General features: G+C 42.1%; 1 protein-coding gene across 4 annotated transcripts in view; it reads left to right on the top strand.

Annotated features, from left to right (window-relative positions):
- The window catches only part of PLEKHM3 (pleckstrin homology domain containing M3), a 188,484-nt gene extending 161,477 nt beyond the window's left edge, over nucleotides 1-27,007 (top strand). For 3 of the 4 annotated variants that reach the window (XM_022567533.3, XM_022567531.3, XM_022567532.2), the window contains exon 8: nucleotides 20,544-27,007. In XM_022567533.3, the coding sequence (XP_022423241.1) occupies nucleotides 20,544-20,721 (178 nt within the window). In that variant the 3' untranslated portion in view covers nucleotides 20,722-27,007. The other variant, XM_022567535.3, reaches the window with a different exon arrangement.
- Nucleotides 27,008-27,047: the final 40 nt, after the last annotated feature.

Raw genomic sequence — 27,047 nt, forward strand, 5'->3', positions numbered from 1 at the left:
CCTTACATTTAATCGTCACATCACCCTAGGCTCCTTGGCGGTGACAGTTTCTCAGGCTTTGTTTTTATGACTGACAGTTTTGAGGGGTCCTGGTCAGGTATTTTGTAGAATCCCTCTATTGGGATATACTTGTTGTTTTTCTTATGATTACACTGGGTTCTGTGGGTCTGGGAGGAAGAACACAGCAGCAGTGTCATTTTCATCATATCATATCGTGGGTATATACTATGAACGTGACTGATCACTGTAGTCTTTGTGTCAAGTGTCTCCACTTTAAAGTTACTCTTCTTTCTGCCACCCACTCCATCCCCTTTCCATACTTTCCTTCTGGAAGGAAGTCAGTATGTTCAGCCTACACTTAAGCAGTGGGGAGTTATACCCCATCCCTTTGTGAGTGCAGTATGTACAAAATTATTTGGAATTCTTCTGCATAAGAGATTTGTTTCTTCCCCATTTATTTATTTCTTCAATTATTTACTCATGTCAATATGGACTCATGCATATTTATTTTATACTTTGGGTTATAATCCAATACCACTTTATTTTGTTACTCAAACTGTTCTGGTTTTAGCCATTTAATAACTCTTTCAGTTGGCTTCTGTGTCCCTTTGGCATATCCCAATGATTATGGGGTTTTTGGTTTTGAGCATTTCCTTACTTTCTGGCACTGTCAGATGCTCCAGGCTCATCTTATATAATTCCTGCCCTAATCCTAGAAGCAGCCGTTTCTCCAAGGAGCCCTGGTTCCTTTTAATAGAGAATATTAGAAGCCAAGATCAGGGTGCTGGGATGCACACATTTTTAAAGCCCTCAGTCCCAGGACTTGTCCCTTGCAGGGACAGAGGTACTCCCCTCTCACTGCACATCAGAATCTCCTGTGAGACCTGGCTTCTTTAAATCCCCAGAATCTGTATCTTCAAAGACTCCCCATGTGATTCTAAGTCACATTCAGAAGGAAAAGATCCCTCCTGTAAGATATCTGTGGTCATGATCAGAGGTGCTGGATTCTCACAAGCAAAACGGCCACATTAGCACATCTATGGGCTCATAGGGCCTTTACCCAGTAGGAAAGAATACATAGCTAGTTAGAATGCTCTGTTTCTCCCTTGGTCAGATGCAGTTCTGGAAGCTTGCACAAATGTCTGAGTCCGAAGGAGCTCTGACCTGCCTTCCTGGAATTCCAGGTGGATAATACTTTCCAGGAGCCTGTTGCGCTTTCCCATCGTGTTCAGTTTCCAGTTAAACACTGGGAGTGGCTTGTACACATCAATGGAAAAGAACAAAAAGAAACACTAATAAAAGATTTACTGAAGGAAAACTTTAATCAGAAATAGAGTTGCAGATTTAAAACATATCTATAAAGATGTACTGAATAAATAAATGTGGGTAAATAAAAGTAAGTTTGAATTGTGGGATAAATTTTTAAATCTATGCATAATTGAAATCTTTATGGATGAAGTAATGATGCATTGGATTTACTTCAGAATAATCTGATGGCGGGAGAAAGGCGATAAATATAGGTGAAAGAGATAGATAATTGTTGAAGCTAGGTGCTCGGTACACAGGGGTTTATTATACTATCCTCTCTACTTCTGAATATGTTTGAAATTTTCCATAATAAAATACGTTTTAAAACTCTGTATGTGAAAATCCTAGAAATTTAGTATTTAGTGAATTTGTTACCACATTCTTGACCATCTTGCTAAATTCAGCACCTCTGCACCCTCCGAACTATATTTAATGTCCTTTCAGATCCAAATATCATGTGAATAGCATAATTACAATTCAGTAAAGAACATTCCACAAGCATTAGAACTATTCTTTCTTTCAATAAATGATTCATTGAACATATTATGTTTGTGCACTGGGCTGGGTTCTAGAGACACACAGTGAACCCGGCATGCTCCTTGCTCGCAAATAGTTGAGAGTCTCTAGTAAGAGACAGGCAAGCCAGTAGGCAGTTGTGTTAACATGTGGGAGGAGCCACAGTAGAGGGAGTGGACCTGGGGCTCCAAGAAGGGGAATGACGTATATTGTGGGTAGAAGGACGTTCCACAATTTCTAAACATATGATAGAGCTCCACGTTGAGCTCTAAAGCACCGATTTATGCACTTCAATATTAGAATACACTCGGTTTTAACATGCTTATTTGATTATGACTACATATCAAACATTGGTCAACTCTTGAGACTTTCTTTTCCTTATTAAATGAATTGTTATGCAGGAGGAAACTTCATGAATGTATAATTTAGAAACATAGCCCTAGTATTAATTTTTAGAACACCATCTCTGGCAGACATAGAGAATGTTCTGGGATTGTAGGAAAATGGCACTAATATTTACTAGTACTGGTGCCAGCAGTTTACATATCTCATCATTTAATTCTTATGCCAGTCCTCTGAGGGAGTATTATTACCTCTATTTTAATAATGAGGAAACCTAGGTTCAGAGGAGGCAATTAACTTGGCCCAAAAGATAAAGCCAAAACTTGAACCCAAATATATCTGACTCCAAAACCTATGCTTTTTTCATTATACATCGCTGGGGTTTTTTTGTACCTGTAGTCTTCAAACTGTTTTTGCAGCATACCCCCTGAAAGAAATTTGAAAATTGTATGTACCTCTCCTATTAAAGAAGCCTCCCCCGGACTTCCCTGGGGGCGCATTAGATAAGATTCCGCCTGCCAATGCAGGGGACACGGGTTCGATCCCTGGTCCAGGAAGATCCCACATGCCGTGGAGCAACTAAGCCCGTGCGCCACAACTACTGAGCCTGCGCTCTAGAGCCCGCGAGCCACAGCTACTGAAGCCCGCGCGCTTAGAGCCCATGCTCCGCAACAAGAGAAGCCACTGCAATGAGAAGCCCGCGCACCACAATGAAGAATAGCCCCCGCTCGCCGCAACTAGAGAAAGCCCCTGCACAGCAACGAAGACCCAATGCAGCCATAAATAAATAAGTAAATAAAAGAAGCCTCCCCCAAAATTGTTATTTACAATTTTCCCTTTATTTGCCAACCTGGAAGTTTTTATACTTGGAGCAGTGAGCCAGAGTTAAATTGGGGAGGGGAAAGCTCTGCTTTTCTTTCGTGAGGTGGCCGAGGGGCTGTTGTGAGGGGGAGTGGGAAAGGGGACCACAGCAGGGCTCCCACCTCTGAGCAGCCCAGGCAGGCCAGGTCCGCGAGGGGTACCTGTGCAGCTAAGGACCCACCTTAATCAGGTTTATGAAGGCAAACTCCAGATTAAGTACCTACCTCTCTCCTTTAAATAGGAAAACACTGAAATCCAAATTGCAAGATTTTAAATACAATGGGAAGGTCCAGAATCACAAAACTGCTTTACTTAAGCCTAATCCAGCATTTACCCTTTAGAGGACTAAAAGGAAAGCTCAGCCCTAGGAGAGAGGAACACTCTGTTAAAACAAGTGTCCAATTCCACATTCTAAGGAAATAGGAATGACAAAACATGCCCTCCTTGACTGAAAATCAGAAATCAGGGCTCTAAATGTTCAGAATTACAAATCAGAAGATTAGACTGATACTGCCCTAAGAATTAAGTGAAAGCAATCAATATAAAAGGAAAAACGTCACATAAATCCACAGAATGACCCAGGACTTAGTTTTTTGGGGTTTTTTTTCATCCTAAAATTACCTCCTATCCAGCTTTCTTTCCAACATCTCTACATATCACTGGTCTTCTTTTGTTATTAAGGACATAATGCTGCTAAGGAGACCATCCTGCTTCACACATTTCTGTGAAGATGCCAGTCCTGAATCTTGAAATGTTTCCAGATCACAAGTACATAAATACTTCATCTTAAAAACACTCAGCATGCGTTTAACATGGGACTTGCAAAACATACCAGCTATCATAAATCATTTCCATCCTTTGTGTCTGATCCATTCAGCCTTGTTGATTTTTTCAGGTCATATACAAGCCATCCCCACAGGTTTTCCAGTATGGAAAACACTGCACTTCAAGACTTTATGACCCTGCTCCCATTCGGGGCTGTATTTAGATGTGGGAGTGCTATAAGAAGATGATTATATATTAATACTGAATTTGGTGTGTTTCATATAGTAGGCATTCCATAACTATTTGCTATTTGGTTTAACTCTCCCAAATATATTATGTGCATTCATTAAGAACACTGACAACGCTTTTTTAAAACACTGGTTAAGAGAACTTAAAATACTTGCACTAAATGAAACAAATCAGACAGGGAAAACAGATATTATATGATTTCACCTATATGGGGAATCTAAAAAGAACCAAACTCATAGATACAGAGAACAGATTAGCAGTTGCCAGAGGCAGGGGGTGTGGAAGGGGGAAAATGGGTGAAGGGGGTCAAAAAGGTACAGACTTCCAGTTATAAGATGAATAATGTGTAGCGTGGCGACTAAAGATAATAATACTGTATCATATATTTGAAAGTTGCTAAGAGACTATAGCTTAAAAGTTCTCATCACAAGAAAAAAAACTTTTGTGACTGTGAGGTGATGGATGTTAGCTAACCTTACTGTGGTGATCATTTTGCAACATGTACATATATCAAATCATCATGCTGTACGCCTAAAACTAATGCAATGTTATATGTTAATTATATCTCAATAAATCTGAGGAAAAAGTACTTGTGAGGATAGAGGAGCATGGTAAAAGTCTGAAGTAACACTACAGATTTATATGTAAGGTTGAAGCAACTGACCTGTTGTTTCAAATATTTCTCTGGCATGAGTGTTGGCCTATGGAGGTCAATGAGCACTTGTCCTAAGAAGGCATCCCCGAGCACATGTTCTTCCTGTGTTAGGGCATCTGCAGGTCAGTGGTTACTCTTCTAAAAGGGTTACATGTTTTTTTAAAGCTCTGGGGGTTTGGAGAAGCAGACTGAGCATTACTTGGTAGTTTTCCTTTTGTATGTAATAGTCGACTACTTCCTCCTCTCCAAGAAATCACAGTTGCACACAGGACCTTGAATTTATCAACATCAAACTCTTACCAGTTGAGTTAACATACTCTGACACCACATCCAGTCTGCACACGTTCACAGAACATTTCCTATATCTGTCTATTGAAAACGAACACTGGCCTCATGGAAAAGTCCATAGCAAGTGAGTTTCTAAGAGGGCTTATCCTGTTTTTCACTTTTAAAATCTATTTTGTCAGGTTAGCTTACAGAAAAAAAGGTCTCCCAAAGAACTCAGTTCAAGCCCCATCGCTTTCATCCATCTTGGCCAAACTCCAGAAATGTCTAGCTTGTACTGAAGAGCATGGAGACTCCTCTCAACACCTTGACCTCTGGAATTGGCCTTTGTCATTTTGCATCTCATTGCTATTCATACCACCCTGCCTCTGAGGACCTGAACTTGTTGGGGCATGGACTTTGTTCTTTGTCTTGGCACCTCTGCCCTTCTTTAAGCTTCATGTACACATGAAGCTTCAAATAACTAATTGTAGTCAAACCTTAAAAAGGTTTGTTTAAAAAGAGAAAAAAAAACCAGCCGTATTATGAAGGTTAGAATTACTTTTTCACACAGAAGATGCTGAGATGCACAACGTGAGCGGTCCATTAAGAGCTGTGTTTTCCATTGCCCTAGTTTCCTTTGATTTGTTCATGGAAGGTAAATGTGGAGACGGCTTTGCCTAAGGTTGCCACTTCTGTGCCTAGAAAATCATTAAACCCCAGCTTTGCCAGCAGCCTTACAAAGCCTTTTCCATTTTTCTGGGCAGCCAGTTATACAATAGTTTGTCATTTTTTGAAAGAGAGTTTCATGTTTAGGCAGGAATTTTTTGGTGGGAGTTGGGGGAGTAGAAGAAAGCTCCAGAAGAGGAGGAGAGAGAAGCACTGCCCAGAAGCTGATCTTTCCTTGTGGCTTCCTATTTGCTCAGGCTTCATTTCTGTGAGTCCTTGCACAAACAGACTGAATACCTGGATTATGCCCTCATCTGGACTCGAATACACATACATTACATACCCTTTTTTCACTAATCATCCTGACACATTCCTCTGTTGGTAAATGGTTCCAAAACAAACACTGTCGGTGCACCTAATTAGCAGGTTTGTGGGCTGTGCTTGGCAGTCCTGTTACATCCTGCTCCACAATAGAGAACAACAGCCTTGGCGAGGTTGGGCTTTAGGGAGGGAACAGCTTCCCTCAATGCATATATGCTTTTTTAATGATATTTCCTTTCTGTGGCTTTTCTTGGGAAGCAGCCACTCAGCAAGTATTGTAATGAGGTGTGGGATCCTCCCAGCAGCCAGAGGGAATTTGGACTCCTCTTCATAGGTGTGTTTGTTGAGGAACCAGTAGTTCCCATCTGCTTAGTGTTCTCTCCCCCCGCCCCGGGTTGAACAGGAGCATATCGAGGAACTTTCTCCATGGTTCTCTAACTCTGATGGTGCAGGACAAGACTCCTGCCTCTGTTCTAGAATCAAAACTAACAAAAGTCGGAAGGGCCTTTGGAGACCATTTAGACATGTTTAGCGTAGAAAAACTGAAACCCAGAGAGCGCACATATTTCATGAGTGGCAGAAGCAGGGGGTGACTTACAAGATGGAATTCTGCTCTCCTTAGGCTACATGACTGCCTGCTCTTAAATGTATTTATTGAGTCAGTGAAGGTTCCCCTTGATAAAAACTTGAGCACAATGCTAGTTTATTTGGCTTTTAAACTTTGGTCAAAGAGTCACTTGGTAAATAACATTTTACCTTGGCCTGGTGACTCCTATATTCACATGTCAAAATGGTTCAGAACGTCTGCTAACAGAGACAAAACTTTTGTGAAATCCTCAGGGCTGACCTGACCCTTTTTGCCATTAAGCCTCTTGATAAATTCTGTGCATTTATAAACACAGTCCTAGCTGGTGAGGCCGACATTGGTTTTTGAAGCCATTTGGTCACTTGAATAGATGGCTGTTGTCTCCCCCAGACACATTTCTTACCAAGTTTCTACTTAGGTGTCTGGCTAATATTATGTTAATCGTTTTATCTCTAAGCGTTTCAGACAACCTAATTTTTTGTGGTTTGGAGGGGGAGAACTTACTTAACTCTTGTTTTAACTTTTCAATTATAAACTAAATTGATGTTCATTATAGAAGGTGTTAGAAATATATGAAAGTAAAAAAAATAAATAAAAAATAAAATTAAATAAAGTACATAAAAGTATAAAGAAGAAAATTCTCCATACATACGTATGCATATGTGCTTTTTAATAAAATTGAGATTGTATGAAATACATAATTTTATATCCAGTCTTTTTATCACATCATATTAGAACCAGGAAAATAGTTGTATTTAATCTATACACTTCCACTGATGGGAACTTTTACAGGAAAAAAAAATTTAATTGGCTCTAAAATTATCAAGATCCATAAGTAAAGGCAGGCTAGTCCACAGAAAGATCGCTGGACTGGGAATACGAAAGTCCAGATGTCATTCCTAACTCTGCCACTAAATTGCTGTGTGATCTTTAACAAGCTGCCCCACCATCTACACATCAGGCGTATGACACTGTTTTAAGCTCCTATTGACCAAAGAAGTAAGAGCTTGTAAGAGCTTTACTTCAGCTCCATTGCTTAGCATTTTGTATTAGTCTGTTTGATGGTTTGTCATAACGTTTTCAGTGAAGTTGACTGATTTTTTTGATACATTTCACCCAAAGGGATTAAGATATAATTTCAAATTGATTCAGTCCACCATTCTGAAATAATGTAAGATCCATGAGGAAATGGACTTTTTCTATTTTGCTCACTGCTCCATCCTCTACATCTAGAACAGCACATAGTGAATGCTCAATAAATAATTCATGAATGGATGGTTTACTTTAGTTTTTCAAATCTGTACTTATCAACGTATTTTCTTTTATTTTAAATAGCTTTTAAACTGATTTCAGGGAAATTGTCTGTTTAAATGTAGACATCACCAAGAGACCTGACTTTATCGAGTGATAGCTAACATTCTATTATATGTTAGGGACAGATGTGTTTTATTGGCCCAATGGAGACTTTACTGTCAAAAATTTGAGCTTTGCTAAGCTACCCGGATAACTTAATTTGCAAAACATCTTTTAGGTCATTTCTTAGTGTGAGCTTTTCCTTCCCCATGGAACTGTAAATAAGTAACCTGAATACACAATAGGGAAGAGAAGGAGTATTTACCTTTCCATACAAAAAATGTTGACTTTTCAGACTGAGCAATATGTTCTGAAATGAACTGTTTCTGTGCTTTAGAATTACAGAGGTACAACAGTATCTTGGTTTCGTCAGTATATGTTTATGATATTTTGAGACTTTTTCATCCAACTAATTACAGGAGCACAGATAGTAACCTGTTTAAGTCGTCATTTTGTTTTTATTTCAGCATCTAATGTGCATTATCGTGTCTTTATTAAACCCCTTCAGTTTTCTGAATATTAAACCGCTCAATGCCGCATCAGGAAATACCTGCCTGTGCCATCTATAGCTACCATTAATAATCACCTGTTTGGTTCCTGATTCTTTCAGAGTACTTAAAATAGAGATAAAGGCACAGTTCATAGCTGTTTACACTCTATACAAAAGTTGCTATTATATTTGGAATGAAGTATAACAGAGCATAGAACGTGGGAAGCTTAGCAGTCGTTTGCCCATCACCCCCACGTCCTGCAACACACACCCTTTCCCCACCCCCTCCAACCCCCCATGGAAGCCAGTGTCCCCCACCACACCACACCCATAGCTAGCTGGAGATTCAGGCTGTCACACCCCAGTGCGGTACCCTTTCTGCCTCACCCTGTTGTCAGAGCACTAGCCTAAAATTTGAGGGATGCACAGAGCATCCTAGGAGGGTAAAAGAAGACTACATACCCTCAACTAGTTTCACTTACTTCTGGTGATGGTTGGCAGTGGTGGTGGGTGTTCTCACCAGAATTAAATTAATGGAAAGAAGTCTGTAACCTTTGGGTGAGAGAACAGGGCAAGAGAGCATTAAAAGAGGTAATTCATGTGAAAAACAAAAATGTGGGAATTGCCTTTTATAAAACCAATAACATAGTAGACTTGCTTGCAAATAATGAATCAGTGGCTTGTTTAAAGACTGCATTGGAAACTTTAGAAGCCACTAACTTGGACTGATATAACTTAAACTAAAAGATCTAGTTCGGCCTTGAGAGCGGGGAGGTTGAAGTATCTTAAAGCTCTTCTTTACGAGGGGAGTTAACACTTGTTTTCTAGAAAGAGATGGTGAGGAGACAGGAAATTTAAATTAAAAGACTTAGATGGGAAAGCAGCTTACATTAATGATTGGAAAGAAAAATTTCAGAATTGAAGGTGAAGAAACAAGCAAATTTTCCTTGGCAGTAGGGAAGACAAGGTGGGGGGCAGGGAAGGGGAGGAAGGATGGAATTAGGGTGGGAGAGTGAGACCTGAGGTAAACTGAGGGGGGGCATGGTTCTCCTGCAGTATCAGAAATAGGCACCAATTCAGGGCTTTAGGGACAAGTGATGTGAATGTCAAAGCAGCAAAGCACGAAAGGTGACTTTCCCCTTCCTCTGCTTTCAGCTTTCCTGGGAGGTACATAAGGTCCACTGTAAAAGAGAGAGACCTAATCAGGGGAACCTTAATACTTAGAAAGTACCTAAGAGCAGTCCTTAACCCTTCTCCGGGCCTAACCCCACAAAAGTTTCTCACCTCAGTTTTTCTCACTGAGGGTTCTAGACAGCTTGCCCAAGCCACCTCCCAGAGGCAATGAAAGAGAAAAGGCTTATTTATTAGTTAGCAAGCACATTGCTATTCAGTGAGTGACCACTGGCTTCCCCCAGTGAGTGAGCACGTTGCTCCCTTTGAGAGTTTCCTTTGCTGATATACTACCACCTAGCCTTCTCCACCCTAGTCCTGTCTTATGAATATACACAGTGCAGTGTTGAAAGAAAATTTTTAGTGACTTTCAGGTGTCTATTTATTGCTTGTGTACATAGCATAACTATTCATAACTTTTTATTACTGTGATTATCAGTTCCATCCAGCTTTTACTAATATGCAGAGTGGAAGCAAAAGTTCCGAATAATGTTCTCACTGAATCAAAGGGGCTGTTAAAACAGGCATTGTTGTTCTTGCCTTTTTCCCTCATTCAGTGTTACTATATGTTGATAGTACCAGGTTTTAAGCATTATTGCATTATTTTTCCAATACATGCTTGGTTCAAGCACATTAGGATAATTTTAATTACTAAAAATTTATACATTATTGAACAATTAGTGTTTCCGAATTTTATAAACATGTAAACAGTCTGTTAGTTTAACCCACCAAAAGTCAAACAATACCTTTGACACTATATAAAGATGAAAAAAAAAAACCTGAGATGTTCAAAAAGTCAGACGTCTAAAGTCAGGATTGGTCCTTGACCACCTGAGATGCTTATACTTGTGCATCTCTTTTTTTTGTTTGTTTTTTGTTTTTTGTGCTACGCGGGCCTGTCACTGTTGTGGCCTCTCCCGTTGTGGAGCACAGGCTCCGGACGCGCAGGCTCAGCAGCCATGTCTCACGGGCCCAGCCGCTCCGCGGCATGTGGGATCTTCCCAGACCGGGGCACGAACCTGTGTCCCCTGCATCAGCAGGCGGACTCTCAACCACTGCGCCACCAGGGAAGCCCTAGGTGCATCTCTTTTTAAATAAACTTAAGAAATAAACCTATAATATAAATTTAATTAATTGGTTGATTATTTACATTTCAAATTCTTTAATTTAACATAAAGATGGGCAGCAGTAAACTTTGCTAATATATTCAACATAGAATGTTATAACTCTTTAGGGTTATAAACTCTAAAGTTGTTTACTTGAAGGGAGACTATTTTTACCAGATATACAAATGTATTATAAAACAGTATAGTGTTGGCATAGGAAAATAGGTCAGTGGAATAGGATTTCAGAAAGTATGGAAATAAACCCAGGTAATATGGGAATTTAGCACACGATAAAGGTAGCACAGCAAATTAGTGAAACAAAAATGGATCATTCCATAAAAGGAACTGGGAATCAAATAGCCATTTGGAGAAAGAAAAATAATGCTGGATTTTACCATACATCTTACATCAAGATAAATTCCAACTGGATCAAATATTTTAATGTAAAAAAAAAAAAACGAAACAAAACAAAACCCATAAAGTACTAGAAGAAAAGATGGGTGAATATTTTTGTCATCTTAAAGTGGGGAAGGTCTCTGTAAGCTTGACACAAACCCAGAAGTCATGAAAGCAAAATGCTTTTAAATACATCTTTAAAATGTTAAATGCCTAAAATTTTATAGATAAAGGCAAATGTAAACAGGAAACTTGGAGAGATATTTTCCACATGTGACCAAGTAAATATAAAAAAATCTATAAAAGTCATTAGAAAATGGGCAAAGGTCACAAACCAATATACAGAAAAAACATGCAAATGGCCAATAAATACAGGAACAACTCCATATTGTAATTAAGAAAAGCAAAATAAAATGAGATTCTTACATATCAGCTATGGGAAAATATTAATAGATATAAATATAAAGCCCTATGTAAAAACAGTAATTAATATCACTTCCTATTTCACTTTGCAAAGTCCGTGTTTTTGTTCTAAGTGTTTAGAACAGCCCTGTCTAATATATTAGACCGCCCAGCTGTCTTTGGAAATGATTGGCCTAGAGCATTGGTTTTCAAAGTTTTCTTATTCATCAGAATTCCCTGGAGGGCTTGTTAAAACATAGATTGACAAGCCCCACTCTGTAGTTTATGATTCAGTAAGTCTGGCATGGAACCCAATAATTTGCATTTCCAACAAATTCTCTGGCGATGCTGGTTTGGCTAGTTCACGGACCATACTTTTAGAACCATTGGCCCAGAACACACTGAGTATTAGAAAATGATGTAATACTGTCTTGTGGAGAATGTATTGGTGAGAAGAGACAAATAGAGGAACAGTGTAAATTAATGCCATAACACTTTGAATGCCTTTCTCCTTTTAAATTTGCATCACTAACTTATTCCTGAGCAACTAATCATGCTGTTTATAAAATTAGATTTACCTTCTGAACTTTTCTGCATTTTTCTAATGTACCCGTGCTTGACAGTTTCTTTTGTGTTCCATTAAGTGTCTTAGTGCTTTGAGGAACTGAAATGTAATATGTTAAATACAAGTAAATCCCATTCAAGAGTCTTAGATACCATCGTTATAAATTATTATTTCTTTTAAAGAGGTTTACTTCAAAAACTTGACAGTTACATTTTTCAGTTTTACATTATAAAGGTAGGCTGGTAAATTAACATAAGTCCATATATAAGCCAAGATAATTTTTTTAAATCTGCATTAGCCTAATAAATTCTTATATTTACTGCCTTTGTCTTAGATGTAGCAAGACATTTCTGAACATCTCTTGGACTCTTAGGTGTTTTGAACTACTTTAGAGATTTTTACAGAAAGCCATTGCTCTTATTTATGGTTCTTTAATGGGTACAATTACAATATATTCTAACTTTTTCCAGATATTATAGAAAAATTTTAAATCCTGAAGTAATCCCAAGAAGTGATGGACATTTGTCTGTTGAGAATGATATTACCTGCCAGGTGAACCATTTAAAAAAAAACTTAGAAGTGTCAGAAATTCCAGTTTTACCCTATCCCCAAAAAACTATTTCATTCAGGTCAAATCTATTATGATTTTACATACATAGAGTATTACTGAGAAGTCCTGTCACCACCTGCAAATTAGCAAGAAGCATTTATTAAGCATTTGCACTAAAGATAATGGTGAGGTACTGTCCCCAGCAGGATAGCAAAATTGACAAATGAATTAATTAACCCTTGTTTACATTCTATTTCAAAGCCAAGATTTTAAGTAAAGCACTTGTCAAACGTATTAGCTGAGCTTGGTTTACAAACTGAAAGTGCAAGACCTGTGAAAGCCAAATGCTTTGTGGGCTGCAATCAGGGGGGAAAAAAAACCTTCCTTAATTAACTGCAGGGATTAAAATGTAAATAAAAAGATCATTGCAGGGCATACCAATTGTTCTTCCCAGATTTGAGTCTTAGCAGGTATATGGGGATATACTGAATAACTTAAAGGACCATGTGGCTAGTAACTGGGGACAGAGGGCCAGATTTAAGTCAGAAGACTGGAATCAAGTCCCAAGTTGATCACCATTTACTAGTTCTGGGACCAGATAAGCCACCAGTTATTTTAGTATTTCATTTCATTTTTATCTATTTACTGACTGACTGACTTATTTAAAGAAGGGAAAACAAATAGGAGAGCTATTATAAGGATAATTTATATAAAAATAGGGGCAAAGGGCCATATAGATATTGCCTAATTTAAATATCTAATTTGATTTTACTGTATGTGCATTTTACAAAGCAGAACTACTAGAATAGATTTACAAATTAGCACGTACATGCCTCAATCTGCCAGACATTTAGCCAAAGGAGCTGGATCTTTTCTAGTCTCATATAATTCCAGTCAAACGTTATGAATACCTTTTCAATCCTCACCTCCCTACCCCCAGCCAAAAAAAGAAAAAAAAATCACAGTGAACAACCCTAAATGTGATAGACCCAAATGCAGTTCCTCCCTCGCTCTGCAAGGAGCCAGGAGAGTTCTGTAATCCGTTACCAGACCCTTTGCCTCTTCCTCCCTTTCCCAGCTGCTTCTCCTGGGGCAAACTATAGGGGCACAAGGCTTGACTGGAGGTGGTGCTCCAGGCAGCGGCCGTGAATCTTGGACCCTTCCCACCCATCAGCACCAGCCATAATCAGTTTCTTACTGAAATTATGTGTCAACAATTCTTTTATTTTAGCTCTATTTCCCGCAAATGGATGAATCTGTTAGGTTCTATCATCTGTTTAAATCATATTTAATTGATTTTACCTTTGAACATTTAATAACATGTTCTGTGCATTCTTCTAAACAGCATACATATACGTATGTAAGCACATACATAGCACATACACACACACACACATGCAGGCATATGCGATATATGATATTGGCTGATTTCCTATTTAAGCAAATTATAAATTGTTTGCTTACATTCACTTCCTGAAGAACAGAAGAAAACACCAGCCCAAAACATTAAAATAACCAGGCCCCAATAACTACCTCCCTTAGCTAAGAGATTTAAGTAATCATCATGGTTTCTTGGAAAAACCAGTAATATCTGGTGACCCTATGGGGCGTCTTACATAGTAGCCATACACCAAACCGCACTCGCATGCCTGATAACCTGCACTTATTTCTGCACCCCACCCTTTTCGTTGTGGGCTCTACTGAGTGGAAATCAGCCAAAGCTCTACCCTGCTCTGTGGGCCTGTCTTTCGCTTGTCAGAGATCCAACCAAACTAAGCCTGAATTTCAGTCCTAGTGAAATATCTGAGGTCATTGCCTGAGCCAAAAATAAAAATGCAGCGGGGGAAGAACCCAAGATGAACAGAGCAGAAGCATCTCAGTGACCTCAACCTGGGGCAGAGACCTCTAGCAGCTTCCTGCGACCTCCCTGTGTACAGCTAGAATCTGGAAGGGCACAGACAAAGCCATCGCCAGCCTGTCTCTAATTGGCCCCATGTCATTAGCATTTCAGAACAGGAAACTCTTTGCAGCCAGGAATTCTTGCTTCTTCGCCATAGTATTTGAGAAGCAAACCTTTTTCTCTGCACATATTTAGCTCTGTTAGTTTGTCACAGGTTAGTTTTCTTGAGTTTGATAGCTATAAAAAGAACACCCTGTCTGTCCGATTTCTTGACAATTGACTATTCAATTTCTAGGTTCTGGACCTCTCTTTCGTTTGCCCTAGGTCAGTAAGCTAAGTTTTAGGTCAAAGACTGTTTATAAAATGTATAGAGTCTTGTTCGATGATGCCTTTGTTAAGACATAGAATGAGATTTGCGCTGCCCCCAAATGGTGGCGATATTCCCCTGCCCCTGTCCCAAGGAAGGGGACCAGTGTGCCAGGGCATACACAGATCATTAATGGCATTGCCCCCTAGAGCTTCTGTAGAAGCAGACCTTGAGTTACTCCTTTCTCCTCACACATCCTCTGGTATATCCAGTGCTGATATGCACCTGGTCCACTCCAGTGTGGCTGTCCCAATGTTTAAAACACAAAAGTACTTCCATATAGGGTGGTAAATGACTACTGCCTCTAGCCAGTCCCCACCAATAAAAATAAAAATTAAAACCCCACAACATTTAACAATTCTGGGGTTTTTTCTTGGGGAAAAGGGATGCTGAGGAAGATTGGGAGGAGGCTTAAAAAGGAGTCTTTAATGTTTAGTTGAAATTTTATTTGAAGGGACAGAGTCAGCTCCCTTTGGCCAAATTCCTGATAATCAGAGCTGTATGCATTAGTACATGTAAGCTATTTCATAGCTTGATTAATCAATGCAAATAAATAAAATTTAAAGTGATGCTCTTCACTTTAAGGCTTATCTCATTCATTCCCAGCTTGTCAGTTTGAGGTTTTCTGAGGAGGGGCCAGCAAAGCTACATTCCCTGTCATTCATCCACAGACCTTGGGGCAAGAAAGTTTTAGAAAGAGAAGGATAAAAGCCAGAGTAGCCTTTTTTCCCCTGCACAAAATCTGCAGGTTGGAAGGAACCTTAGATACCATCTAATCCAACTTTCTCTTTGACTTCTGTGGAGAGTGAGGTTCAGAGATGAAGTAACTTCCCCCAAGATCCCAGTGATGCTAGGGCCACTGGGCCAAGAACTAAGGGTTCCTCTCTCTAGTTGAGCTCTCCCCTCTGCAGTAAGTGGCCTCGCTGGTACTTTACTGGTCTCTTTTCCATTGTAGAAGTTGCTAAAACCTAACTGCTTCACAATTAGGTAGAGGCAAATTATTTTATGGGGCAGATACTGAAGTGTTTGGCTTTGGTTCTCTAGCTGGCTTAGATAGGGTGTGAAGAAGCAAAGAGCACCACAGAGAAACACCTCAGAAGTTCTTGGCCAAAGAGCGAATAAATGTGATGGAGGGTCAACCACCAAGATGGCCTTTGGGGAGAATGGAAAAATCAGAGTGAGTTGATAAAAAGTTGAAGGTTACTAGTCAATGCACAGAATTGTGTCATGGGTATTGACTTCTTAAATGATGTCCTAAATTAATTTTAGCAACCACAGTATGGTTAATGCTAGTGAGTTTCAGCTATGTTAATCAAATGATGTATTAAAATATGTATTTGTGAAAATGATATGAATAAATACACTACGCTGGATCTTATTGGTTGGTATTAGCACAAGTCAGCAGGTGACACTTGCAAATTCCACCTGGGGAGGGCACTGTTTACGTACTCCCTGGATACCTGTGATGCCTCATTCAGATAGGCTAGGTCAGTGGTTCTCAACTGGGAAGATCTCCCACCCAACCACCCACCCAGGGGACATTTGGACGTTTAGCAGTGTCTGGAGGCATTGACAAGGGAGGAGCGGGGTTTGCCACTAGCATCCTGTGGGTAGAGGCCAGGGATGCTGCTAAACATCCAGCAGTGCTCAGGACTGCCCCCCACAGCAAAGGACTCTCTGTCCCAAACCATCAGCAGTGCCAAGGCTGAGACTCCTGGATTAAGTAATGAATGTTTTCAAGAAAATGGAAAAGCCCATTGGATGGCCCTCGGTCAATAGCAAGTATGTGTCCCTACAGCCGCATCCTCTGTGACATGACACTGGGAAGGGAGGCCATTCGGTCTTTGTTCTCCGTGGGGCACAGCAACAACCAAAAAGCAGTGAAACTGCTGACTGCTTGACCGGATGACTCAGAAATGAAGGTGCTGGCTTTCGTTTGGTTTATCACTGAGGAATGCCAAAGGGACATTACTCTTTCACTATCTGTGGCAATTTTCTGCACAGATTACATTGGTAGATTTGCCTTGTATAAAAGATGTATTCCTAGGGCTTCCCTAGTGGCACCGTGGTTAAGAATCCACCTGCCATTGCAGGGGACACGGGTTTGAGCCCTGGTTCAGGAAGATCCCACGTGCCGCGGAGCAACTAAGCCCGTGCACCACAACTACTGAGCCTGCGCTCTAGAGCCCACGAGCCACAACTACTGAAGCCCGCGTGCCATAACTACTGAAGCCTGCGCACCTAGAGCCCGTGCTCTGCCACAAGAGAAGCCACCACAATGAGAAGTCCGTGTACCGCAATGAAGAGTAGCCCCAGCTCGCCACAGGTAGAGAAAGCCCGTTTGCAGCAACGAAGACCCAATGCAGCCATAAATAAATAAATAAATAAATAGATGTATTCCTAAAAAGTTATGTTTGTTAAATTTTATATACAGTCAGGAAATTCAGTAAACACTAAGGAGCCAGTGAATCCTTTTAAAGTGAAAGGTTCTTTTTAATAAAGTCCTATTCTCAAAGAGGAGTATACGTATTTACAAAATTAATGTAAATATTTTTCCTGCACATTATATTTATATCACAGAGCTACATAACTCTTATGCGAGAAACAGTTTCCCTTCCTCCTTCCTTTTCCTGCCCTTGTTCTTTTCCTTTAAAGAGAAAATCGGGGGGAAATTAACCATACAGTCTCTGAATTTGGGAAAGTCGTTGATCAGTCTGTCCATTATACAGATCAAAAGATGCCTGCTGGGTTACAAATTGTTAGAAAAAATAGGACTTGGCTCTGTTTTGAAATCATTAATTTTTTATCTCAGACTTTTTTTTTTCTGTTACTGACCTTTGGTTAGAAAGAGCAGGTGTACTTGGTCCCTCCATCACCCCATGGGTGTTTGTTGCACCAGAAATATCTGATAAGACTCAACCTCTTCACTCACAACGAGGGTGGGAGGGGGAATCAGCAGAGATAAGGGAGTGGTACTAAAGGAACCCGCGGTTCTCTCCTTATCAATTACTGCCCTAGGGCAACATCCCTAGGTGTATAAGTCACTAAGTCAGCAGGACAAAGGGGGCAGAAAGGAGGAAATTTATTTGATAAAGTTACCATTCATATCACTTCAGTGGTAGGAGGTTACAGAGGTGTGACCCACTGGGGACAAAGCCACTGACACTGGGGAAGAGCCAGCCAGACAAGAGAGGCACTAGGACACCTGAGTCTGACCTTCATGCCTGGCCCTACTCTTCCTGGGAAGGAGGGAGGGGCTGAGGGCAGAGAGATCATAGAGATGACCCCAGCCAGCGCAGCTCCAGTCAGGAAGGGCAGGTACCAGTGTCACCATGAGAGGTGGTGTCACCCTCGCCTGTTCCTCAGAGCACTTGCCATTTGAACGGCCCTTCCACATACATCCACCCATTTTCGTCTCAGGACCCCATTGAGTGAGTAGGAAGGAGGTCATTGTGGGCAGCATTTTCCAAATGAGGAAACCAGAGCACCAAGAATGTAAATTCCACGCCCAAGATCCCTCAAAGATTTGAGATTTGAACACCAGGGTTCTAACTTGAACCCCTGCGTTTCCCTCATGGTAACCCGCTCTCACTCAGATGACCAGGGCTGAGTACGAGCCTTGGCTGGGCTGCCAGGAGTTCTGGGTTCTAGTCACAACTCTGTCTTTTAACTCACTGTGTCCTCATGAGACAACCACTAGCCCTATTAGAACTTCAGCTTTCTTCTCTCTGAAATGAGGGGGTTGATCAAGGTGTCCTCAGGTCACCATGGTGACATAAGTGAAGTCAGGCTAAAATGCAGGCTTGCAGAAAGGCTTTATTATTAAGCACTTACCAGGTGCCAGGAACTGTGTAAAGCCCCGTAACACCAGATGAGGCAGGTGGGTGTTAATGGAAATCCAACTTAGCAGATAAGGAAATTGAAGCTCAGGGAGGTGAAGTAACTTGCTCAAGTAACTGTCTTAGCTCAGGCTGTCATACAGAATGCCACAGACTGGGTGGCTTAAACAACAGATATTTACTTCTCACAGTTCTGGAGGCTGGAAGTCCCAGATCAAGGTTCAGCAGGGCTGAACCGTGAGAGCTCTCTTCCTGGCTTGCACACGGCCACCTTCCTGCCTCGGTCCTTACACAGCCTTTCCTCTGAGTACACGCAGGGGAAGAGAAAGAGAGAGCTCTCTGTTGTCTCTTCTTGTAAGGACACGAATCCTATCAGATCAGGGCTCACCCTTATGGTTTCATTGAATCTAAATTACTTCCCGAGGACCCCATCTCCAAATACAGAGACACTGAAGGTTAGGGCTTCAACATAGGAATTGGGGGGGCACACAATTCAGTCTATAGCAGTCGTACAGGCAGAAAGTGATTTGAAGGTGGGATTGATATCAGGCCATCTCACTCTGCCTGCTCTCCTAGCCGCTATTATGCTATATTTGGCCCAGAGATCTGAGCTGGGGGTAGAGACTGCTGGGTGCAGTGAAGCTTCTGTCTTTTGATCTCAGCTGGTAGATACAGCCCCTCTCCCTCTAAGTCACTACCTTCTCTCCTGGATACGAGGGTGGATGGGAAGATCCTCCTTTGATCAAATTTTCTGAGTCCTGAGTGGTAAGTAAGTAGCAGGCCAGGGAATGGCGCCCCAAAGACCATCCTACACCCAGGCAAGAGGGATAAGGCTGAGCCCTGAGGACTGGTTCCTTCACAGCTATCTTTGAAACTGGTCCAGTGCTGGACCCTCCATCGATATTGCTGGTTGAACAAAACATGCGAGCCCAATTCCCTGGGCTCCCGGGATGAGGTTGTAGTCGGTTGTCACTCATGTGTGGAAGGAGGAGAACTTAATCCACACTGGCAAGCCACCCACTGGAGCAGCTATAGTTGTGCTTGTCAGTTACTCATTATTAAAGACTTTGCAGTAAAAACAGCCATTTCGACTCCTGTACAGGCTTCCACCGAGCCAAACAACAAACTAGTCATCCACCTGGAATGTCTTCTCTCTATAAATTACAATATCTGTGTGTTGTTTTTTTCTTAAAAAAAAATTCTCTTCCCCACTCTCTCATGCTTTACTTGTGTTATGCAAGTAGATTTCTAAAGGTTGAGGGGCTTCCTAATTTTTAAAAAAAACTCAGAAGAGCAGCAAACCACAGGATATCATTCAGAAAATGAAAATGTGTCATTTTACCTCTCCACAGTGTCAAAGGCAGGGAGTCACAAGGAACCACTTGGCTCTTGTTAGCGGAAGTGGAGAGTCACATTTTCACAGCTGTAATGCAGGGGCTGTCACCGGTGCTGGGCGTGTTTTCAGTTGGCAGGGCACTTCACTCATTTTCTGTCACTTCACCCTAGAGTCACTACCCCCACTTCTTTCTCAGGGGAGCTAACACACGGAGCTTCTAGAGCTCAGTTCATCGTCACCATGGTCACAAAACTGCTAGCTGACTGCTGACTCCCCTCCACCCAGAAGCCAGAAGCCTCCCCCATGCTAGTTCTAATCAGGAAAAAAAAAAAAAAAAGGTATGTTTTTCCAGTGAAATTCAACCTTGAGCGTTTTGGAAGAGGGAGGAGCCCATTTCTATGAGTCATGTCTCTTCCCAGGGGCAGGGCTAGCCGGAATAAAAGGTTGTGGCCCGAGCTGCACAGAGGCCACTGGACTTCCGGCATCCTGCCCATTTCAACCTTGCTCATCGTCTCCGTGGTTGACTTTTGCAGGTGTGAAAGCTGTGGAGCCGTTTTCCACTCTGAATGCAAAGAAAAGTCTGTCCCCTGCCCAAGGTGTGTCCGTCGAGAGCTGCAGATGAAGCAGAAGTCTTTCTGGCGGAGGCTGAACATGGACGAGAGCCTGGAGGAGGCTTGCAACATGTTTGAGCTGTCCTACCAGAACACCTGACTCAGCGGGAGCCCAAGGCCGGGCAGTGACCTCTCAACCATCCATCAGTCCCAATGGCTTCCTAACTAGCCAGTTAGACCCCTCTGGAAGAAGAGTACGTCTCACCCTCAGCTAGATGTAGATATATATTTATACATGTACACACACACGTACCTATACGTCCTGTACGTATGTTCTGTATAAGTCGTTGTCCTAAAGGTCCATGGAGCTTTGTGGCTCAAAAAATTACCAATAGCTGAATTATACTTAGCCATGAATTTCAGCTGCTTGCTCCCAAGCAAAACGTGTTTTACACACAAGGCTTTATAGTTCAAACATTTTTTTTCGGCCCTCAAGGGCCATTTATTACACAGGACACAGGAGAAATCATTTCCTGCAGAGCAACAGTGCTTCGAGTTATTTTTGTGTTATTTATTTTTAGCCTTCACAAAGGATGAGGTAACTGAGGCAAGCACCCATCATCATATTTCATAAGAAAATCTTCAAAACACAGCAATGACTCCTGGATCCTTCCAGGACCCTGTGTCCTTCCAGGACCCTGTGTCCCTGGCTCTCACCTCGGTATCTTCGCAGAGGCAGAGATCACCTCAGTTGAGCTGAATGGCTTGGAAATCAGGAGTGCGAGCTCCCTCTGACAGAAAGCATGTGTCCCTAATTTATTAGAGGAGCTGGTGCTGGTTCTGAAGTTAATCTCAGAAAGGGCTTTGCTTGAGAAAAGACCTCAGTAACCTACATGTTGTCGGTCTGTTTGCTGGTACGAATCCCGACGCCCGCCCAGTGATGTGACGCTCCACGGTATTTGCCAGGCTGGAAACATGGCTCTCTTAAGACCAGTCTTCCAGGAGTTTCATGAGTGACAGTTATGATTTTTTAATGGTGCTGGCCTGAGGAAATTGCCTAGGATTGTTGTTAAATACATCAGTTTATAGACCAGGAGGTCGGATGTAGAGTACGGACATTCCAAGAGATGGTCTGCAATTTCTTTTCACAGAATCCTGTGTAGGCGATTCCCACCTATTCATTATGAGTGCTTTATTTTTCATTGTTTTTCATTGCCCTCTCATTTTGACTTTTAATTTGTCAATGTAACTACTTCTGCTTTCATTTTTTTTTTTTTTTTTTTTTTTTGCGGCACACGGGCCTCTCACCGTTGTGGCCTCTCGCGTTGCGGAGCACAGGCTCCAGACGCGCAGGCTCAGCGGCCATGGCTCAGGGGCCCAGCCGTTCCGCGGCATATGGGATCTTCCCGGACCGGGTCACGAACCCGCGTCCCCTGCATCGGCAGGCGGACTCCCAACCACTGCGCCACCAGGGAAGCCCTGCTTTCATATTTTTTAATTGTCTTGAAAAATCAGAGTAACTTGGAACTTTAAAATATCAACTTTTGACTATTAGGAAAATACCAAACTTACAAATACAATTAATGAATTAAATCTGATATGATTTAAATAAATATATATACACATATGCAATTGCCACCATAAACTGAAATGAAAAGTACTAGGATAATATAGGAATAAGAAATAGAATGACTCGCTTAGGCATCTGGCGGGGGAATGTTCTTCCCTCTGCAGTGCCCTTTTAAGAGCCAGCGTAGCAGTCACTGTGACCCAAAATGGCAGGTAGGATGGCACTGGAAACCGTGGCTCCCATTCCTTCCACCTTAACTCTTTCCAGAACAGAAAAATAAGCTTGTATTGAAACAATTCTCAATAGGCTGTGTGAGAAGATCCTGTATATTTCCACTGAGCAGATGCCTTCAATGCCTTCATGGTTTAGTAGTTTCACTGCTAGTAGGGTCTGGAGAATCAGTGGCTCACAAAGTCCATGGGACATTTAACCCCACTGCTCCTTTCCACCACACCCGGCTCCCTCCGGATCCCAACTCATGATGCTTCCATCCGTTTAGAGATGAGACATTTCAGACTCACTTTTGTGCAGACTGCTGGGTGTGAGCATTTCACCTCTCTACCCATGCCAGTTCCTTTGGCCTCAGGCCATACATTTCAATGTAATAGCTCAGCACCACGCATGCATTTATTTTCTGATTATACGGTAGCTATAACCAAGGCATGAAAACTTGTTAAAAGGCCAGGGCGCTATTCATGAGACACCTTACGGTGCATTTTACTCTTAGAAAAACAAGTTGACTCCCCCCAGCGCCCACCCCACTCCACTTTATAGAGACTGTCGCACACAAAAGAAAAAGGGTGGAAAATCTCAAGCACTTGGCAAACAGGCAAACAAATTTGATCATCTCCCCTTTCCTCCTCCCTTTCGTGAAATACAGTATTTATGTTTTCCAGCCTCAGTGAAGATAGCAGAACATGATCTTTCACATGAGAATTATAGACCTGCTTATTATAAAACAGATGTGCTCTGATGGCACAGTGCCTTTTTCCCTCCCCCGCAGCTCCCTGTCACTCTAGCTTACTTCTGCCTTTGCCGTAATTAATGTATCTGTGATTCCGACTGTCAGCGAGGCCGTCCCCAGCACACTGCATTTGGGAGACCTGAAGCGCAAGGCCGTCTCCTCCCCTTATAGCGTATTCACTTTATGTACAGAATTTCCTGTCCCATCTCACAGGCACCCAGGGCCAGACCCACCGAAAGTCAGGGTGACACTCTGGATATCTGTTCTCAAGGCTTCTGCTTTCACCAGGCCCATTTAGAGGCGCTGCTGAATATTTGCAGTCCCTGTGAACTCATAAGGAGAGCTTTCCACCCACATCATTTTCTGCTTCTTTTGAAAAGGTGGGGGGGAAACGAATGTGCTATTATCATCAGCTACCCAGACCTGGAACCGTACCCCAGCTGCTTCTGTTTTCTCTCCTCTTCGTGGAGCCCTGACAGCCTGGCCGGTGCCGGCCGCAGGCCCACATGACACGCTCAGCCACCACCCCCCAAATCTAATAGGACGGAGCAGAGCCGCCTTAGGAGTTGGGCCTGCCGCGAAAATTCAAAATTGCTGCTTTCAGCCCGGAACGCCTTAGCGCACGTGAACGCCCTTTCTGTTTTCAGCACTAACAAATTACCTGGGGCACCGCAGGCAATTGTCCCACCGCTTAGAGACTGTCGAAACAAAAGCAGACCTGTGGATTACCACCTCCTTGAGACCAGGCTCATCCTGCTTTCCCTCATGGTCCGTTTTTCATCTCGTATTAAATATCTTGCCCATAAAGCACATGAGAAAATGGCCAATTAATCTCCTAGAGCTGGCAGCCGACTCAGGGCAACCTCTTTTCTCTTGAAAGGCCCACTCCCTGGTGTATCACTTGAGGAAATCCCTCCGCACGGTGCCAGGAACTCATGTGTGAGACAGTCCAACCCTGGTGAAATGTTGGCATCTCACCCTGCAGTAAAAAGGCCAGTTCCTAAAATAGACCTCAGTTTGCACCGTGGCAGGAAGGCCGCAAAGTACTTAAAAAGCAGTCAACTGGGATGGGAGTCATGTTCTCTCCAGGTCGGCTCTTCTCGAAGTTGAATGCTCTTTATATGAAAACCATGTAAACTCTCATCTTCCCCCTTTGCTTCATTACCTTTTCAGGGGACTGATTTATAGTCATCTTCATGTTTGTTGTGCTAAAGGGTAGTCTTTTTAGGAGCTTAAATACTTGATTAGCTGAGAAGGCAATCGCTTTTGGATTCTTCTAGAATAGGCCTCTACTGAAAAGGGAGTATCTCTAGGACTTGGGATTTGTGGTTTCCAACCAACCCAGTGGTGTCCTTCAGACTCCCACTGAGGGACTGGGCCATGATTTCCTTCCGGCTGCGGTGAGAGCCAAGCTGTTCACACCGCTCTAGCTGCTGTAGGCAGCCTTTGCTAAGCTGGAGTGAGTGCCCCTGCATGGGGTCTGGCCTGTTTTTGTCTCTGCATCTGTACACACTGAACATTGACACTGGATAGTTTCTTCCCATACCTTCCTGAAAAGGCTTGGCTTCCAAACCGGTGGCTTTCTTCTCTACCCATCAGCCAGAAAAGGCCATACGTAAATTACTCTATCAGGGTAGGACTTGCAAGAGGCCGCAAATGTTTAGTAACATTTTCTGCAGAGAGGCATTATCTGAGTACGCTCTGCTCCTAATTTAGGGTTAAGCCAATGCTGCAGTTCTTGTGTTTGGGCAGACTTCCTTAACTTCACTGATCTGTGTTGAAATAACTGGATTGTGAAGTAAACCTTCAACTCCTGGAGTCAACACAAAGGTGATTTTTTTTTTTTTTTTTTTTACTTCTCCCAGTAAAGAGAGATGCGTGCGGTTTCCCCCCTTATTTCTTAAGTTTTCTGCCTCACTACTATCCTTCCTCTAAGATAATGTGAAAAAGCAGAGAATTGGGGGCAAAACTGAAAGAAGTGAACATGCCCTCGTTGGCCTGAATTGAGTCATCGGAAACACTCTCCGTTTTCCTTTCCCTGGTTCTTGTTAACAACTGGGCATTAACAACACAGCTCCGAGTGCTGTGTACCCTGCACCATTCTTCTAACCCTCAGTTCTACCCTAGTAGAACTAACTGCCCGACTCGACTACTTGAACCCAGTGATGGGTGAACAAGCCCTGCTCGGTTCATCTGAGCAGACAAATGTGATTTCTATCATGTGGGACAGAGTCTCGACAGTTAAGCCCCAGCACCCCAAGTCATTGTCAAACTCTAGATTAAAGTCAAAAGAAAAGTGTGGAACACACTCCCAAGTACACCCACAGTTGTCAGGGCTTTTATTTTAAATGGGCTCCAAGCGATCACGCGATACGGCCCTCTCCCCCCTACAGTGGCCTCCAATGTGATGGAAGGCTCTGTTAACCTCAAGTGAAAAAAGAGCTGCTGTTTCACTTTGGTTCCTCCCAGTGGAAAGAGACACCATCTTGTTAGAAAGGTCTGGAGTGAAGCCAGTTGTTACCCAGGTAGAAGATTCAAGCGCTTGCAGCAACTCTTAGCACAGCAAGATTCCCGCCTAGGCCATTGAGCGGCAGCCCAGCCTCTCTCCCCTTCCCTTGATCTTCCTTGCCCCAGTCCTGAGCCCAGATTCAGGCCTCTTGGCTGGTAAACTGGCTGGTGGACCACTGGGCCCTGTGGCTCCTTCTCATGTTGGCCGTTGCATTAGATTCTTTTCCCCGTAGGAGTGCCTTACAGTACTGCCTAGTGTTTCTAGTCTAGACTATCTGACCCATTTGAGGCCTGCAGGACCTTTTGCCTCAATACGGATCACTTTGCTTCTTCCCTGCTGGCTGCTCTTTATACAGGCAAGCTCGGAGCCTGCATGTTCCTTAAGCATGTCAGACCTTTCACCTTCATTTAACCTGGTGCCTTATCCTCATGAGTACAAGGATTCCTGTTGGAAACACATTGTCAAATCAGACTGGTGGAAATGCTACTTGGAGCCATTGACACTTACCAGGAGACACAAAAGGTACAACCACATAATGTTTTACGCTGTTTTTCGAATCACTCTTTTTGTTTGCTTTTGCTTTTCATTAACCAAACTCAGGGGAATGTCACAACGTTACCAAGGCCAATGGGTAGAGAAATTAAACCAGTTATTCAGATTCAAATCTGTAAAGTCAGTGAACTTAGCCTTTTTCAGATGAAAAAATTACACAAACACAAGGATTTTCTTTTCCTTTATGTTTTTTTTAATTTTGCCACCTGTTTTCCAAGTGGAGAATGAGAAGCCTCTTGGAAGAATTGTGGTGAAAGCATTTCTGTGTGGCATGGGCAGTCCACCAAGCTGTTAAATTCGGCTTTCACCACCGGAGGCTGACGTTCTAATTTTGGACACCTATCAGGATCTTATTGTGAAGAACCTACCTTAGAACATTTAAGGGAAAAAAACCTGTCTTTAGGGAACAGTAAAAGGAGGGAAAATGTGTAGGTTGCAAATGACAAGTATTGAACGTGGGGTGCGGAAGGCTTCTGCACAACTTGTTCTTAACGCTCCTGGGTCAGATCAGTGTCATTTTCCCTTACTTCTGTTCATGCCATACAGAACTGTCTAAAATTGGAGGTTTGGGCTATTACTATGTCACTCTGTGTTGAGCTATTTGTAATATCTAATGTGGTAACTTATATATGTGTTGTTTCTGTTTTCTGGATTTCATTGCCTTTTGTTTTGGCATAACATCCATATTTTGTTTACATCATTTTTTAAATATCAGTAACTGTAATAATATAAAATGAAGCTGTGTTGTGGACAAGACCCCTAGTTTTTATGGTCATCTGTCATACAATTTAAGTGCACCAGTTCCTAATGTATAAAGTTCTCTCTCTCTCAATAAACAATGCAGAAAGTGCTTTCTCTTCTCATAACAACTTATTAAAATGCTGTTTTTTG

The sequence above is a fragment of the Delphinapterus leucas genome, chromosome 8 (genome assembly GCF_059928025.1).
Source record: "Delphinapterus leucas isolate spDelLeu-1000000601 "Yukka" chromosome 8, BTC_Dleu_Yukka2, whole genome shotgun sequence".
NCBI classification, from domain to species: domain Eukaryota; kingdom Metazoa; phylum Chordata; class Mammalia; order Artiodactyla; family Monodontidae; genus Delphinapterus; species Delphinapterus leucas.